This window comes from Macaca nemestrina, chromosome 1, assembly GCF_043159975.1.
Source record: "Macaca nemestrina isolate mMacNem1 chromosome 1, mMacNem.hap1, whole genome shotgun sequence".
Classification (NCBI taxonomy): domain Eukaryota; kingdom Metazoa; phylum Chordata; class Mammalia; order Primates; family Cercopithecidae; genus Macaca; species Macaca nemestrina.
This window is the reverse complement of record NC_092125.1, coordinates 193592371-193609077: the sequence shown is the minus strand read 5'-3', so window position 1 is coordinate 193609077 and position 16707 is coordinate 193592371. Positions and strand designations below refer to the sequence as shown.

Here is a 16707-nt window from a genome sequence, read left to right as displayed (position 1 = left end):
AAACTATGTAGCTATCGGCCAGGTGCAGTAGCTCACGCCTGTAATCCCAGCAATTTGGGAGGCTAAGGTGGGTGGATCATTTGAGGTCAGGAGTTTGAGACCAGCCTGGCCAACATGGTGAAAATCCATCTCTACTTAAAATACAAAAATGAGCCGGGCATGGTGGCGTGCGCCTGTAATCCCAGCTACCCTGGAGGCTGAGGCAAGAGAATTGCTGGAACTCGGGAGGCAGAGGTTGCAGTGAGCCAAGATCATGCCACTGTACTCCAGCCTGGGCGACAGAGCAAGACTCTGTTTCAAAAAAAAACAAAGCCAGATGGTACTGGTGCACACCTATAATCCCAGCTACTCAGGAGGCTGAGGCAGGACAATTGCTTGAGCCTGGGAGGTGGAGGTTATGGTGAGCCGAGATCACAACACTGCACTCCAGTCTGGGTGACACAATGAGACCCTGTCTCAAAAAACAAAACAAAACAAAAACAAAAACCTATGTAACTGTCACTCAGAACATTTTTTATTCTTTTAGAAATTTCCCTCAGAGACATTTACAAACCACAGTAAAAAGTAAAAATGTTTTAAACTTTGCAGCAGTTATTGTTTAACTTACTTATTAATATTGACCCCAAAAGATTTTTGACTGTTGGAGAAAATTAAAGAAGTACTAGAAGAGGCCAGGCTCGGTGGCTCACGCCTGTAATCCCAGCACTTTGGGAGGCCGAGGCGGGCGGATCATGAGGTCAGGAGATCGAGACCATCCTAGCTAATACGGTGAAACCCGTCTCTACTAAAAATACAAAAAATTAGCTGGGCGTGGTGGCGGGTGCCTGTAGTCCCAGCACTCGGGAGGCTGAGGCAGGAGAATGGCGTGAACCCGGGAGGCGGAGCTTCCAGTAAGCCGAGATCGTGCCACTGCACTCTAGCCTGGGCGACGGAGGAAGACTCCGTCTCAAAAAAAAAAAAAGAAGTACTAAAGGAGTAAGCTCCCTGTAGATGCCTCTCAGTGGTAATATAATTGGAATAGCCATGCATTTGAAAAAGGTGACCATTTTGAGTGAGGTGATGTATTATATAGAGAGAGGTGTAATTACTGCAGCCATTTTAAAGTCATAAAGTTGAACTTTGAACCTCCACCGTAAGCCTTCATTGAGTATTTGATAGACTGGCCTTTGCTTTCTGTAATGTGTCTGAGCTTAAATTTTGTGTTACACATTTGTGTTTCTTCAGATGTAGTTACATGTCTGTTCTGCCCCAACTAGACTGATATACCAACCAATATGTTGTTTAATTCACAGTTGTGTCCTCAGTAACTGGCGAAAACTAGCATATGTGTTTTATTTAACAGAATTTTGTGGGAGAGAAAAGAGGTCATGGGGGTCAATTACTATTGTATTAGCTTAAAAACTTTTTTTCTGTAATAGCCTTTTTTAGGGGATGATCATCCCTTGATTCCACAGTTTTATTTACTTCATTCCTAAAATACCTAAATTCTGAATCTCAGTGTAACATGTTAACTGGACTTCATGGGCTTCTTGCTATGTAGAAACACAGAGTAATGTTTGTATGCATATATGTATGTATGTATGTATTTATTTTTGAGACAGAGTCTCGCTCTTGTCACCCAGGCTTCAGTGCAGTGGTGCAATCTCAGCTCACTGCAGCCTCCGCCTCCCAGGTTTAAGCGATTCTCTGCCTCAGCTTCCCGAGTAGCTGGGATTACAGGTGCCAGCCACCACACCCGGCTAATTTTTTGTATTTTTAGTAGAGACGGGGTTTTACCATGTGGGCCAGGCTGGTCTCGATCTCCTGACCTCAGCTGAGCCACCACGCTGGCCAAAACACAGAGTAATTTAAAGTTCTTGCTTAGTAGCTAAATTCCTACCAAAATGTGTTTCTTGCTGTTAACAGAGCTAAATTTCTTTTCCAATTTTTATAAATTTATATATAACTTGTTGAAATGAGCTAGGTAATGGGCAAAATCGTGGGCACAGTAGATCGTCTCAACATTGGAAGCATACATACAATGGAATCATTTTCCATGATTTTCAATGGTTGGCTTTTTTTGAAAAGTCACATTATTGTAGTAATTGAAGAAGAACTTATCCTAGTGCATGTTTGATCTATCAGGCTGTCGGTTACTATTGGATGTTGGTTTCATTGTTCCAGTGTACAGATTTGAATGGATGATTGAAGTGACATCTTGCATCCTCATGAGTAATATACTGGCTGTCATGGTTTCAGGCATGTTTATATATTTAGATGGGTAATCATTTTATATCGATTTATAACTATGCAAATATTTTTACAAAATACACCATAAATGCCCGTTTTTGATCATGCTTATTTGGAGTTACATACTTGGAGCCTGAAATATTTAATTTGGAATACCAAGCCCTGGACATTCTGACTTACTCTTTTAAAAGTTATTTGAGTGGCCGGGCATGGTGGTTTACGCGTGTAATCCCAGCATTTTGGGAGGCCGGCGCTGGTGGATCATGAGTTCTGGAATTCAAGACCAACCTGACCAAGGTGCTGAAACCCCTTCTCTACTAAAAATACAAAAATTAGCCGGTCATGCTGGCAGGCACCTGTAATCCCAGCTACTAGGGAGGCTGAGGCAGGAAAATCGCTTGAACCTGGGTGGCAGAGGTTGCAGTAAGTTGAGATCGCACCACTGCACTCCAGCCTGGGTGACAGAGCAAGACTCCATCTGGGGTGCAAAAATTATTTGAGCCTGTAATCCCAGTACTCTGGGAAGCTGAAGTGGGTGGATCTCTTGAGGTCAGGAGTTCGAGACCAGCCTGGACAGCATGGTGAAACCCCATCTTTACTAAAATTACATAAATTAGCCAGGCATAGTGGCATGTGCCTGTAGTCCCCAGCTACTCAGGAGGCTGAGGAAGGAGAATTGCTTGAACCAGGGAGGTGGAGGTTGCAGTGAGCCGAGATCGCACCACTGGCTAGGCTTTTTTTGTTTGGTTGGTTTTAGGGTCTTACTGTGTTGCCCAGGCTGGTCTTGAACTCCTAGCCTCAAATAATCCTCTGCTGAGGTTATAGGCATGAGCCACTATGCCCAGCCCTTTAGTAAATTTTAGATAGTTGACATCGTTTACTCGTGTATATCTTTATAATCAGGATTTACTGACTTTGATAATTTTTGTTTTGTTCAAATAGGACAGATTTCACATACATATGACAGATTACAAAAGTTTTTATTACTTAACATGCTTAAATCTGAATAAAGTAATTGTGTGTTTAAAATGAACAGTTATCCCAGCTTGCCTGGCTGGTGGCTATTTTCACAGCTGGCCTATCTCAATTTTCACTTCTTGTGGTTAGGAAAGTGGCACTAGCCAAATAAAGGCAATTTTTTTTTTTTTTTTTTTTTTGGGAGACAGAGTCTCCCACCAGCACACCTGGCTAATTTTTTTGTATTTTTAGTAGAGATGGGATTTTACCATATTAGCCAGGATGGTCTCGATCTCCTGACCTCATGATCCGCCCGCTTCGGCCTCCCAAAGTGCTGGGATTACAGGCGTGAGCATCTGCGCCCAGCCCCAGAAAGGCAAATATTTAAAGGCATTTTAAATTAATTGTATTTGTTATAGCTCAAATTTGCCATCCTATTAAGCTTCATTAATTTGTCCTTTTTTTTTTTCTTTTTTTTTTTGAGATGGAGTCTTGCTGTGTCATCCGGGCTGGAGCATAGTGGCGCAATCTCGGCTCACTGCAGCCTCCACCTCGACCAATCATTTATCTTTTGAGACACCATATATTCATTTCAATCTTTGAAGCAAGTTTTATAACTACTTAACAATTTCATCTTATGCTGGGCACAGTGGCTTATGCCTGTAATCCCAGAACTTTGGGAGGCAGAGGCAGGTGGATCACCTGAGGTTGGGAGTTTGAGACCAGCTTGACCAACATGGAGAAACCCCATCTCTACTAAAAACACAAAATTATCCGGGCGTGGTGGCACATGCCTGTAATCCCAGCTACTTGGGAGGCTGAGGCAGGAGAATTGCTTAAACCTGGGAGGCAGAAGTTGCGGTGAGCCAAGATCTGCCATTGCACTCCAGCCTGGGCAATGAGAGCAAAGCTCCGTCTGAAAAAAAAAAAAAAAAAACACCTCACCTTACAAGAGCCCCAGTTACCTCTTTAGAAATATAAGAAAATAAATTATGTTAAATATATTTACTTTAAATTACATGTTTCCTTTTTTTTTTTTGAGACGGAGTCTCGCTCTGTAGCCCAGGCTGGAGTGCAGTGGCCGGATCTCAGCTCACTGCAAGCTCCGCCTCCCGGGTTCACGCCATTCTCCGGCCTCAGCCTCCCGAGTAGCTGGGACTACAGGCGCCCGCCACCTCGCCCGGCTAGTTTTTTGTATTTCTTAGTAGAGACGGGGTTTCACCGTGTTATCCAGGATGGTCTCGATCTCCTGACCTCGTGATCCACCCGTCTCGGCCTCCCAAAGTGCTGGGATTACAGGCTTGAGCCACCGCGCCCGGCCACATGTTTCCATTTCTTTTTTTTTTTTTTTTTTTTTTTTTTGAGACGGAGTCTAGCTCTGTTGCCCAGGCTGGAGTGCAGTGGCCGGATCTCAGCTCACTGCAAGCCCCGCCTCCCGGGTTCACGCCATTCTCCTGCCTCAGCCTCCCGAGTAGCTGAGAGTACAGGCGCCCGCCACCTCGCCCGGCTAATTTTTTTTGTATTTTAGTAGAGACGGGGTTTCACCGTGTTAGCCAGGATGGTCTCGATCTCCTGACCTCGTGATCCGCCCGTCTCGGCCTCCCAAAGTGCTGGGATTACAGGCTTGAGCCACCGCGCCCGGCCATGTTTCCATTTCTTAAGCTTTGGATTTGTAGCCAACTTTCTGGGAGACAGTCTGTGTTCATAGCAATATAGGATATCAGTGTTTTTAAATTGGCTTATGAAAATAATACAGATTTTTAAATGAAAATTATTTAATTGGTATCCATTGATTTACTTAAAAGAGCCACATTTTTTAAGTGATAGCATTCTTTTTAGTTTAGGTGTGTTTTTTTTTGTTTTTTTTTGTTTTTTCTTTTGAGATGGAGTCTTGCTCTGTCGCCTAGGCTGGAGTGCATTGGCGCTATCTTGGCTCACTGCAACCTCCACCTCCTGGGTTTGAGCGATTCTCCTGTTCTCAGCCTCCCAAGTAGCTGGGATTACAGGCATCCACCACCACGCTCAGCTAAGTTTTATATTTTTAGTAGAGAGGAGGTTTCACCATGTTGGCCAGCCCGGTTTCGAACTCCTTACCTCAAGTGATCTGTCCCCCTTCACCTCCCAAAATGTTAGGATTACAGGTGTGAGCCACCTGCCATGCCTAGCCTCTTTTAGTTTTGCTATTAGAAGTGATAACATTCTTTTTAGTTTCACTATTAGCTTTCCTTGCATTCACATTTTACATTCTCATTAGCATTTCTATCCTTGGCATTTTTGAGTTTCTAATGCTTTTTTGCTTGAGTGTTTTATTCATTAAATGTTTTTGTTTAATTTATTATTTTCAAGCTTTCCTTTTGTTGCCATGATAAATCTTTGTGAGATTCCTGTATTTTTAGCCATTTCCAAAAAGTGCCATTTTACTTATTTCACTGGAAGTATTTAAACATTCCAAACTACAGGCTCTAAGTAGCATCCTGATATTTCAGATCTGGAAAGGGCCCTTAAGATCACTGTATAGAAGTGTACAATTAGAGTATCCATTTGCTGTATATATATTTCGTTGTTAGTTTAGTGATGTCTGATTATCTCTGCCCATTAGGACAGGGCTTAATTCAATCAGTATAATAATTATCAGTGTGAAGGATAAAACCTTTTAGAACAACATGGGATCTAAATAAGTTTTTTTAAAATGTCACCGTAAAGGAAGTAGTGTTTTGTTTTTATTTTTCCCCCCAAACACAAGAGAAGTCAGGGAATCATTATGGAGGATTCTTAACATTTTTACCAGTTTGGGAGAAAGCAGTGGTGAATATAGATAGTTTTTAATCTAGTTTTTGTTTTCTCTACTGTCAGCTTTCTACAGATCAAAAAATTGGGTTGCCGGGGGCAGGGTAGCAAATACCAGTTACTTTAAATGTTTTACCATGATCTTCTTTTTTTATAGGGAACTGACTCTCTTTTGGAGTAAACTGCAAAGAAGAATTGACCCTTCTTTAGATACTTTTTTGGAGCGCTGTCGTCAGTTTGGTGTCATAGCTAAAACGCAGCAGCATTTATTTTGCCTCATTAGAGTTATACAAACTGAAGTGAGTACTTTATGCCTTCTCTGCTAACTGTAGCTGGAGGAAAGAAATGAGTGAGAAGATAATGTCTCAGGAAATTCCCTTTAGATAAAGGAAGATAAGAAATAATGGGTTTTAATAAGATTAATGGAATTGACCACATCTGACTGCTTCTCCAGATTGACTTCCTATAATTAATCAGAAACAAATTGATGGCCAAACAAGTTAGGTGATCATTATTTCTAATTACTGTGAATGAAGTTGTGTCTCCTGTCACATTAAGAACATTTTAAGAGGCCAGGCACAGTGACTCAAGCCTGTAATCCCAGCACTTTGGGAGGCCGAGGCAGGTGGATCACTTGAGCTCAGGAGTTCGAGAACAGCCTGGCCAACCTGGTGAAACCCTGTCTCTACTAAAAATACAGAAATTAGCCGGGCATGGTGGCGGGCGCCTGTAATCCCAGCTACTTTGGAGGCTGAGGCAGGAGAATCGCTTGAACCGGGAAGGCGGAGATTGTGGTGAGCTAAGATTGCACCACTGCACTCTAGCCTAGGCGACAGAGTGAGACTTGGTCTTTAAAAAAAAAAAAAAAGAACATTTCAAGGTAACTATAGAACTTGCCCGTTTAAACAATTACTTCATAATTGGCCATTAGAACATTTTGTTTTGTTTAAATCTTTAATAAAGGTACTAATTTTCTATTGTTGAATAACATATCACAAAAATGAATATTAAAACAATGTCCATTTTTATTAGTTCAGTTTTATAAATCAGAAATCCAGCACAATGTGGCAGGATTCTCTTCTAAGACTATCACATTGGCTAAAATGTAGTTGGCTAGGCTAAGTTCTTATCAGAAGCTCTGTGGAAAATCCACTTCAAAGCTTGTTCTTATCATTGACGGATTTCAGTTCCTGTGATTGTAGGACTAAGGTTTCTGTTTTCTGGCTGGCTGCCAGTCAGGGTCTGTTCTCAGGTCCTAGAAAGCTACACTCAGTCTTTGCGTCTATTTTCAAGCAGCAAGGGTGCAACAAGTTGGTGCTTGAAACCTGACATCCTCCATCTCTGACTTTAGTTTTCAGTTTTTGGTTAAGACAGGTCTCACTCTGTCACCCAGGCGTAGTGCAGTGGTGTGATCATAGCTCATACAACCTCAAACTCCTTGACTTAAGCAGTTCTCCCGTCTCAGCCTCCAGAGTAGCTGAGACTATAGGCGTGTAGTTTTTTTCTTTTTTGGTGGGGAGCAGGGGCAGTAGATATAGGGTCTTGCTTTGTTGCCCAGACTGATTCTCAACTCCTGGCCTCAAGCAATTCTCCCACCTCAGCCTTCCAAAGTGCTGGGATTATAGGTGTAAGCTGCCACACCTGTCCGCTTGAACCTGGGAGGCAGAGGTTGCAATGAGCCGAGATCACACCATTGCACTGCAGCCTGGGCGACAGAGTGAGACTCTGTCTCAAAAAAAAAAAAAAAAAGAAGCAAAGGTTAAATGACTTGGCTACATCCTATGTGCGCTTTCATCAATATGCCAAGTCACTCTTGATCCCTCACCTTCCTAGTTTAAGACCCACCAATTTCTTCAAAATTCAGCTCCACATTCCATATCTTGATTCAAATTTATTCACTACTCCTTTTAGTAACTCTTTGGCCTATCTGTTCAGAATATATAATGGTATTTCTGGTTACTTTTCTTTGAAAAGTGTTGTTAGTGATTTTTCAAATGTTACCATCCCAACCAGATTAGGCTGTTGAAGAAAGAATGGCCATTCTTTGCTGTCCACCTCACAGTCTTCCAAAAGGAGTTAATAACTTGTGGAGAAACTGAATTATTTTAAAATTTGGCTGACTTTCCCCAAGTCCTCTCTGCTTTTACTTAACAAATGATAAACTTATATCACAGCATCCTAATAAGAGACCCATGGTCTAGTCCTGTGGAACCACTGAAGCAACATGGCCTCTTTACTTGGACTACATTCCAAATGAGAGGGAGAAACTTCTATATTCTTTCGGCCACTACTGTTGTGGGATGTCTGCCATTCATAACAGAACCAGATCCTAGCTGATACAGGCTAAGTAATGCCTCTCTTTCAAAAAAGCTAGTCTCAGCTCGTCTGAAAGGTAGAGAGTTATCTCAATTGATTGTTCACAGTCAGTTACAGACTGAACTCTGTTCTACTCTTTCTCCCCTTCTCACTATTACACTTGACTAGTTTTAAAGGAAAAAATGCTGGAGTCTCGGTTTGCAAGGGCTTCTACACTCACTCACTCCCTTTCCACCTACCAGTCCACATCTCTTCTACTCTTCAGGCCAAATTTTTATTTTATTTATTTTATTATTTTATTTTTTTGTTTTTTTTGGAGACGAAGTCTCACTCTATTGCCCAGGCCGGCATGCAGTGGCATGATCTTGGTTCACTGCAACCTCCGCTTCCCAGGCTCAAGGGATTCTCAATGTCTCAGCCTCCCGAGTAGCTGGAACTTTGGGCCTGCATCACCATGCGTGGCTAATTTTTTTGTATTTTTATTAGAGATGGGGTTTTGCCATGTTGGCCATGGTGGTCTTAAAACTCCATGCCTCAAGTGATGTGCCTAGCTCGGTCTCCCAAAGTGCTGGGATTACAGGTGTGAACCACCATGCCTGGCCTAAATGCTTTTAAGTCCTTGCTCGTCTGCTCACTAGTTGATGACACTGGGCAACTTAACCTTCTGAGTGTTGGGGATTTTTTGTCTATAAAATGAGGATATGTGCAAAAAAGTTTATTTCAAATAAGTGCCTAGGTTGTAGTAGGGGTTCTGTAAATCAATGACAGTGATTTCTTTGTGTTCCCAGCATTTAGAATGAATGATGCCCAACACGGAATTAAATGCCTGGCAAATTGTTGACTGATTTAAACAGTGGAATTTACTCCGTTATTTTACATCGTATTCTGTTGAACAGTTACAATGTGCTAGCGTTACTATTTCATCTTTATAACCTTAGAAGGAGGAAAATCTGGTATTACCATTACTGTTATCATTTTACCAATAAGGAAACTGAAGTTTAGAGGTTGAGAACCTGTCACTTGTTGTGAAGCTGGGGTTCAAAGGCAGTCAAAGTCTGATTCTAAAGTCTCTGCTCTTAGCAGTGCGTTTTAAGCCACTCAGACATATCTTGCTTTTCTTTTTTCATGTCATTTTCACATTTCAGCCTCTCAGATAAAAAGAGTTATCTTGTATGTACCAAGCTTTTATCACATATGACCAGGTCGTCCTAATTTTAAACTAGTTTCTGAGAACCTGCTGCCATAGCAAGATTTTCTGATTTCTTTTTTCTCCCTGGAAAGCTGAGATTCAGTACACCTGTGATGGTGACTATAAATTACTAAATTCTTTCAGGAGGAAATGGAGAGGATCATTTATTTTATCTTTGAAGTTTTGAAAAATCCAAGTGTTCATGATACAGAGAATTTTTTTTTTTTTTTTTTTGAGACTGAGTCTCGCTCTGTTGCCCAGGCTGGAGTGCAGTGGCCGGATCTCAGCTCACTGCAAGCTGCACCTCCTGGGTTTACGCCGTTCTCCTGCCTCAGCCTCCCCAGTACCTGGGACTACAGGCGGCCGCCACCTCGCCCGGCTAGTTTTTTGTATTTTTTAGTAGAGACGGGGTTTCACCGTGTTAGCCAGGATAGTCTTGATCTCCTGACCTCGTGATCCGCCCGTCTCGGCCTCCCAAAGTGCTGGGATTACAGGCTTGAGCCACTGTGCCGGCTTTTTTTTTTTTTTTTTTGGAGACAGAGTTTTGCTCTTGTTGCCCAGGCTGGAGTGCAATGGCGTGATCTCAGTGCATTGCAACCTCCACCTCCCGGATTCTTTGAACTTCAGCCTCCCGAGTCGCTGGGATTACAGGCATGCACCACCACACCTGGCTAATTTTGTACTTTTTGCAGAGACGGGGTTTCTCCATGTTGGTCAGGCTGGTCTTGAACTCCTGAACTCAGGTGATAATGCCTGCCTCGGCCTCCCAAAGTGCTGGGGTTATAGGCATGAGCCACCGCGCCCGGCCACAGAGAATTTCTTAAATTGAATTTAATCTTAGATTCACATCTATACCTGGTGTTTCCTGTTGCTGCCTTTTTAAACACTGCCCCTCTACTCAACATCATTCTATTTTGAATCCTCCAGTGACCTTACTTAATCCTGAATTTCTTTGGATTCACATGCATTTATTGTTTATGCATTCGGGGTACAGATAAATTCCTTGAAAGTAAGGAACTGCTTTAATACACAGTGCCTAGTAAATGTACATTGTTCATAGTTGTAGCATCTAATTCAGTTCTTTGCATGTTGAGACAAGAAATATCTAAATGTCTTTCATGAAGAAAGATTTAAGATAAAATTTAGGAACTCTAAAAGTTTTTACAACCTAAAATTCCGTATCATGGAACGTTATATACTCTTTCTGTATGCAAAAAAAAAATTTTTTTTTATCCTGTTTTACTTACAGGCACAAGATGCTGGTCTTGGGGTGTCAATTTTACTGTGTGTCAGAGCTCTTCAACTCAGATCAAGTGAAGATGAGGAAATGAAGGCATCAGTTTGTAAAACAATTGCCTGTCTTTTACCAGAAGATTTAGAAGTTAGACGAGCCTGTCAGCTTACAGAATTCTTAATTGAACCCAGTTTGGATGGATTTAATATGTTAGAAGAACTGTATTTGCAACCAGATCAAAAATTTGATGAAGAAAATGCACCGGTTCCAAATTCTCTTCGATGTGAGCTCTTACTAGCTTTAAAAGCCCACTGGCCTTTTGATCCTGAGTTTTGGGACTGGAAAACTTTAAAACGACACTGCCACCAACTTTTAGGACAAGAAGCCTCAGATTCTGATGATGATTTAAGTGGCTATGAAATGTCCATTAATGACACAGATGTTTTAGAGTCATTTCTCAGTGACTATGATGAGGGTAAAGAAGATAAACAATATAGAAGAAGAGATTTGACAGATCAGCATAAGGAGAAAAGAGACAAAAAACCCATTGGCTCTTCTGAAAGATATCAGAGGTGGCTTCAGTATAAGTTTTTCTGTTTGTTATGTAAGCGGGAATGTATAGAGGCTAGAATTCTTCATCATTCTAAGATGCATATGGAAGATGGAATTTACACCTGTCCAGTTTGTATTAAAAAATTTAAGAGAAAAGAAATGTTTGTTCCTCATGTGATGGAGCATGTTAAAATGCCACCAAGCAGAAGGGACCGCTCTAAAAAGAAATTACTGTTGAAAGGCTCTCAAAAGGGTATTTGTCCCAAGAGCCCCTCTGCAATCCCAGAGCAAAACCATTCATTGAATGAACAAGCCAAAGGAGAGTCTCATGAATATGTCACATTCAGCAAATTAGAAGATTGCCACCTGCAAGACAGAGATTTGTATCCATGTCCTGGTACAGACTGTTCCCGTGTGTTTAAGCAATTTAAATACTTAAGTGTGCATCTTAAAGCTGAACACCAAAATAATGATGAAAATGCCAAGCACTACTTGGATATGAAAAATAGAAGAGAGAAGTGTACTTACTGTCGACGACATTTTATGTCTGCTTTTCACCTTCGGGAGCATGAACAAGTGCATTGTGGGCCTCAACCTTATATGTGTGTATCTATAGATTGCTATGCTAGGTTTGGATCAGTAAATGAACTACTTAACCATAAACAAAAGCATGATGATCTGCGTTATAAATGTGAATTAAATGGCTGTAATATTGTTTTCAGTGACTTGGGACAGCTTTACCACCATGAAGCACAACACTTTAGGGATGCATCTTACACATGCAACTTTCTTGGCTGTAAAAAGTTCTATTACTCCAAAATTGAATACCAGAATCACCTCTCAATGCATAATGTTGAAAATTCAAATGGTGACATAAAGAAATCAGTGAAACTTGAGGAGTCTGCAACAGGTGAAAAGCAAGATTGTGTTAATCAGCCCCATCTACTTAACCAAACTGATAAACCACATTTACCTGAAGATCTTTTCTGTGCAGAATCAGCTAATTCTCAAATAGATACAGAAACTGCAGAAAACCTGAAAGAAAACAGTGACAGTAATTCTAGTGATCAGTTAAGTCATAGCTCTTCAGCTTCAATGAATGAAGAGTTAATTGACACACTAGATCACTCTGAAACCATGCAGGATATATTGTTATCTAATGAGAAAGTCTTTGGGCCCTCCAGTTTAAAAGAAAAATGTTCCAGTATGGCAGTTTGTTTTGACGGGACTAAGTTTACCTGTGGTTTTGATGGCTGTGGTTCCACATACAAAAATGCAAGAGGAATGCAGAAACATTTACGGAAGGTTCATCCATACCATTTCAAGCCCAAAAAGATAAAGACGAAAGATCTGTTTCCCTCTTTGGGTAATGAACATAATCAGACAACGGAAAAGTTGGATGCAGAACCTAAACCCAGCTCAGATACAAACAGTGACTCCCCAGATGAAGGTCTAGATCACAATATTCACATTAAATGTAAACGAGAACATCAAGGTTACTCCTCAGAATCCTCCATTTGTGCTTCTAAAAGGCCCTGTACAGAGGATACCATGTTGGAACTTCTGTTACGCTTGAAACATTTAAGCTTGAAAAACTCAATAACACATGGCTCTTTCTCAGGGTCATTGCAGGCGTACCCATCCAGTGGTGCTAAGTCTCTTCAGTCAGTTTCATCTATCTCAGACCTTAATTTTCAGAATCAAGATGAAAATATGCCAAGTCAGTACCTTGCACAGTTGGCGGCTAAGCCGTTTTTCTGTGAGCTTCAAGGATGCAAATATGAATTTGTGACCAGAGAGGCTCTGTTAATGCATTATCTTAAAAAGCATAATTATTCAAAAGAAAAAGTCCTTCAGTTAACCATGTTCCAACATCGGTATTCCCCATTTCAATGTCATATTTGCCAAAGGTCATTTACAAGAAAAACACACCTTAGGATTCATTATAAAAATAAACATCAAATTGGCAGTGACAGAGCAACTCACAAACTATTAGATAATGAAAAGTGTGATCATGAAGGCCCATGTTCAGTAGATAGGTTGAAAGGTGATTGTTCTGCAGAACTTGGAGGTGATCCCAACAGTAACTCTGAGAAACCACACTGTCATCCTAAGAAGGATGAATGCAGTTCTGAAACAGATTTGGAATCATCTTGTGAAGAAACAGAAAGTAAAACATCTGACATTTCATCACCAATAGGCAGCCATAGAGAAGAACAAGAAGGAAGAGAGGGCAGAGGTAGCAGGCGAACTGTTGCTAAAGGAAATCTGTGTTATATTTTGAATAAATACCACAAACCATTCCATTGTATCCATAAAACTTGCAACTCCTCATTCACCAATCTAAAAGGCTTAATTCGCCATTACAGAACTGTACATCAGTACAACAAAGAACAGTTGTGTTTAGAGAAAGACAAAGCAAGAACCAAAAGGGAACTTGTCAAATGTAAGAAGATATTTGCTTGCAAATATAAGGAATGTAATAAACGCTTCCTGTGTTCCAAAGCTCTAGCTAAGCACTGTAGTGACTCTCATAACCTAGACCATACTGAAGAGCCTAAAGTACTTTCCGAAGCTGAATCTGCAGCAAGGTTTTCTTGTAACCAGCCTCAGTGCCCTGCTGTTTTTTATACATTCAACAAGTTGAAGCACCACTTGATGGAACAGCATAATATTGAAGGGGAAATACATTCAGATTATGAAATTCATTGTGATCTTAATGGCTGTGGCCAGATTTTCACCCATCGCAGTAATTACTCACAACATGTATATTACCGACATAAAGATTATTATGATGATTTGTTTAGAAGCCAGAAAGTAGCAAATGAGAGACTACTAAGGAGTGAAAAGGTATGTCAAACAGCTGACACTCAGGGGCATGAATATCAGACCACCAGGAGATCATTTAATGCTAAAGCTAAAAAATGTGGCTTAATCAAAGAAAAGAAAGCCCCAATAAGTTTTAAAACCAGAGCTGAGGCCCTCCATATGTGTGTGGAGCACTCTGAGCACACACAGTACCCCTGCATGGTTCAAGGATGCTTATCTGTGGTGAAGTTGGAGAGCAGCATTGTGAGGCATTACAAACGCACTCATCAGATGAGTAGTGCCTATTTAGAGCAACAGATGGAGAACCTTGTTGTTTGCGTTAAGTATGGTACCAAAATTAAGGAGGAACCCCCTTCTGAAGCAGATACCTGTATAAAGAAAGAAGAAAATAGAAGCTGTGAATCAGAGCACACAGAACACAGCCATTCCCCGGGTGACAGTAGTGCACCCATCCAGAACACTGATTCCTGTCATTCAAGTGAAAGGGATGGAGGTCAGAAAGGGTGCATAGAAAGCAGCTCAGTATTTGATGCAGATACTCTGCTTTACAGGGGAACTTTGAAATGTAACCATAGTTCAGAAACCACTTCCCTGGAACAGTGTAATATAGTTCAGCCTCCTCCTCCTTGTAAAATAGAAAATTCCATACCTAATCCCAATGGGACTGAAAGTGGGACTTATTTCACAAGTTTCCAGCTGCCTTTACCAAGGATCAAAGAATCAGAAACTAGGCAGCATGGTTCAGGGCAAGAAAACACTGTAAAAAATCCAACCCACGTCCCAAAAGAGAATTTTAGAAAACATTCACAGCCCCGGTCATTTGATTTGAAGACCTACAAACCTATGGGATTTGAATCTTCGTTTCTGAAATTTATTCAGGAAAGTGAAGAGAAAGAAGATGATTTTGATGATTGGGAGCCTTCAGAGCACTTAACATTAAGTAATTCTTCACAGCCCAGTAATGATTTAACAGGGAACGTTGTGGCAAATAATATGGTGAATGACAATGAACCTGAAGTTGACATACCTCATTCTTCCAGTGACTCTACAATTCATGAGAACCTGACTGCAATCCCACCTTTAATAGTAGCTGAAACAACAACAGTTCCTTCCTTGGAAAACCTGAGGGTCGTATTGGACAAAGCATTAACAGACTGTGGAGAGCTTGCCTTAAAACAGCTTCATTATCTTCGCCCAGTGGTGGTTCTTGAAAGATCTAAGTTTTCCACACCAATTTTAGACTTATTTCCAACAAAAAAGACAGATGAGCTTTGTGTAGGAAGTTCATAAGTAGCAGTTTTGTTTTTGTAACAGACTGGCTCCAACACTGCAACATGGGGACATTTGCCAACTCGAACAAAGGCTGAGAAGCAGCCACACCGTTGTTTAGGTAGAATAGGCTGTGTATTTACATGAATGTATAATATCTATGTCAGCAGTATTGGCTGAATCCATTAGCTCTCCAGTTGGTTTAATGATTGGGTTTTTTTGTTTATTAAAAAAAAAAAAAGGAACTGTACTCTTGTTTGGTGCTAATTAATACATCAAAATATACTGGGGCTTCCTTTTTCAAATTAAGTGTGCATGATTGTATATGGAACAAATACTAAGGTCCCAGGGTGGGAGGGTTAGGGAAAGGGATATGGAGTTCTTACTTGACTTGAATGTGCACCTGAGGGTGCTTTGTGTAATATATTGTACACTACAGCATCTTATATTTTTTGAGTTGAGTTTCAATAAATTACAATTTTTCACCCATTTGTTGTTTACTCATAATGAGTTTTCATGCCACGTGTAAACTGAAATTGCACTTGTATTTTCTGAAATATGCCACTCACATTTTACCCCAGTTATTTTTTTATTATTAACTAGATCATTCAGAATAAGGGGTTTTTTTGTTTTGTTTTTTTTTTTTAAGATGGAGTTTCACTCTTGTTGCTCAAGCTGGAGTGCAGTGGTGCAACCTCCCCCTCCTGGCTTCAAGTTATTCTCCTACCTCAGTCTCCCAAAGTGCTGGGATTACAGGCGTGAGCAACCACGCCCATCCCAGAACAAGGTTCTTTTTTATCTTAAAATTTTTGTTTTTACGGCCGGGCGCGGTGGCTCAAGCCTGTAATCCTAGCACTTTGGGAGGCCGAGACAGGCGGATCACAAGGGCAGCAGATCGAGACCATCCTGGTTAACACGGTGAAACCCTGTCTCTACTAAAAAATACAAAAAACTAGCCGGGCGAGGTGGCAGGCGCCTGTAGTCCCAGCTACTCGGGAGGCTGAGCCAGGAGAATGGCGTAAACCCGGGAGGCGGAGCTTGCAGTGAGCTGAGATCTGGCCACTGCACTCCAGCCTGGGCGACAGAGCTAGACTCCGTCTCAAAAAAAAAAAAAATTTTTGTTTTTGTGGAAGAAGTTTCTGAGATTGGGCCGGGCGCGGTGGCTCAAGCCTGTAATCCCAGCACTTTGGGAGGCCGAGACGGGCGGATCACAAGGTCAGGAGATGGAGACCATCCTGGCTAACATGGTGAAACCCCGTCTCTACTAAAAATACAAAAAACTAGCCGGGCGAGGTGGCGGGCGCCTGTAGTCCCAGCTACTTGGGAGGCTGAGGCAGGAGAATGG

At 41.3% G+C, this 16707-nt stretch overlaps 1 protein-coding gene across 4 annotated transcripts in view; it reads left to right on the top strand.

The window, feature by feature from the left end:
- LOC105494801 (RLF zinc finger) overlaps nucleotides 1–15851 on the top strand; it is an 80599-nt gene extending 64748 nt beyond the window's left edge. For all 4 annotated transcript variants that reach the window (XM_011763638.3, XM_024796919.2, XM_024796918.2 and 1 more), the window contains 2 exons: nucleotides 6131–6272; nucleotides 10728–15851. In XM_011763638.3, coding sequence (XP_011761940.3) covers nucleotides 6131–6272; nucleotides 10728–15383 — 4798 coding nt within the window. In that variant the 3' untranslated portion in view covers nucleotides 15384–15851. The remainder of the gene's footprint in view (nucleotides 1–6130; nucleotides 6273–10727) is intronic.
- Nucleotides 15852–16707: the final 856 nt, after the last annotated feature.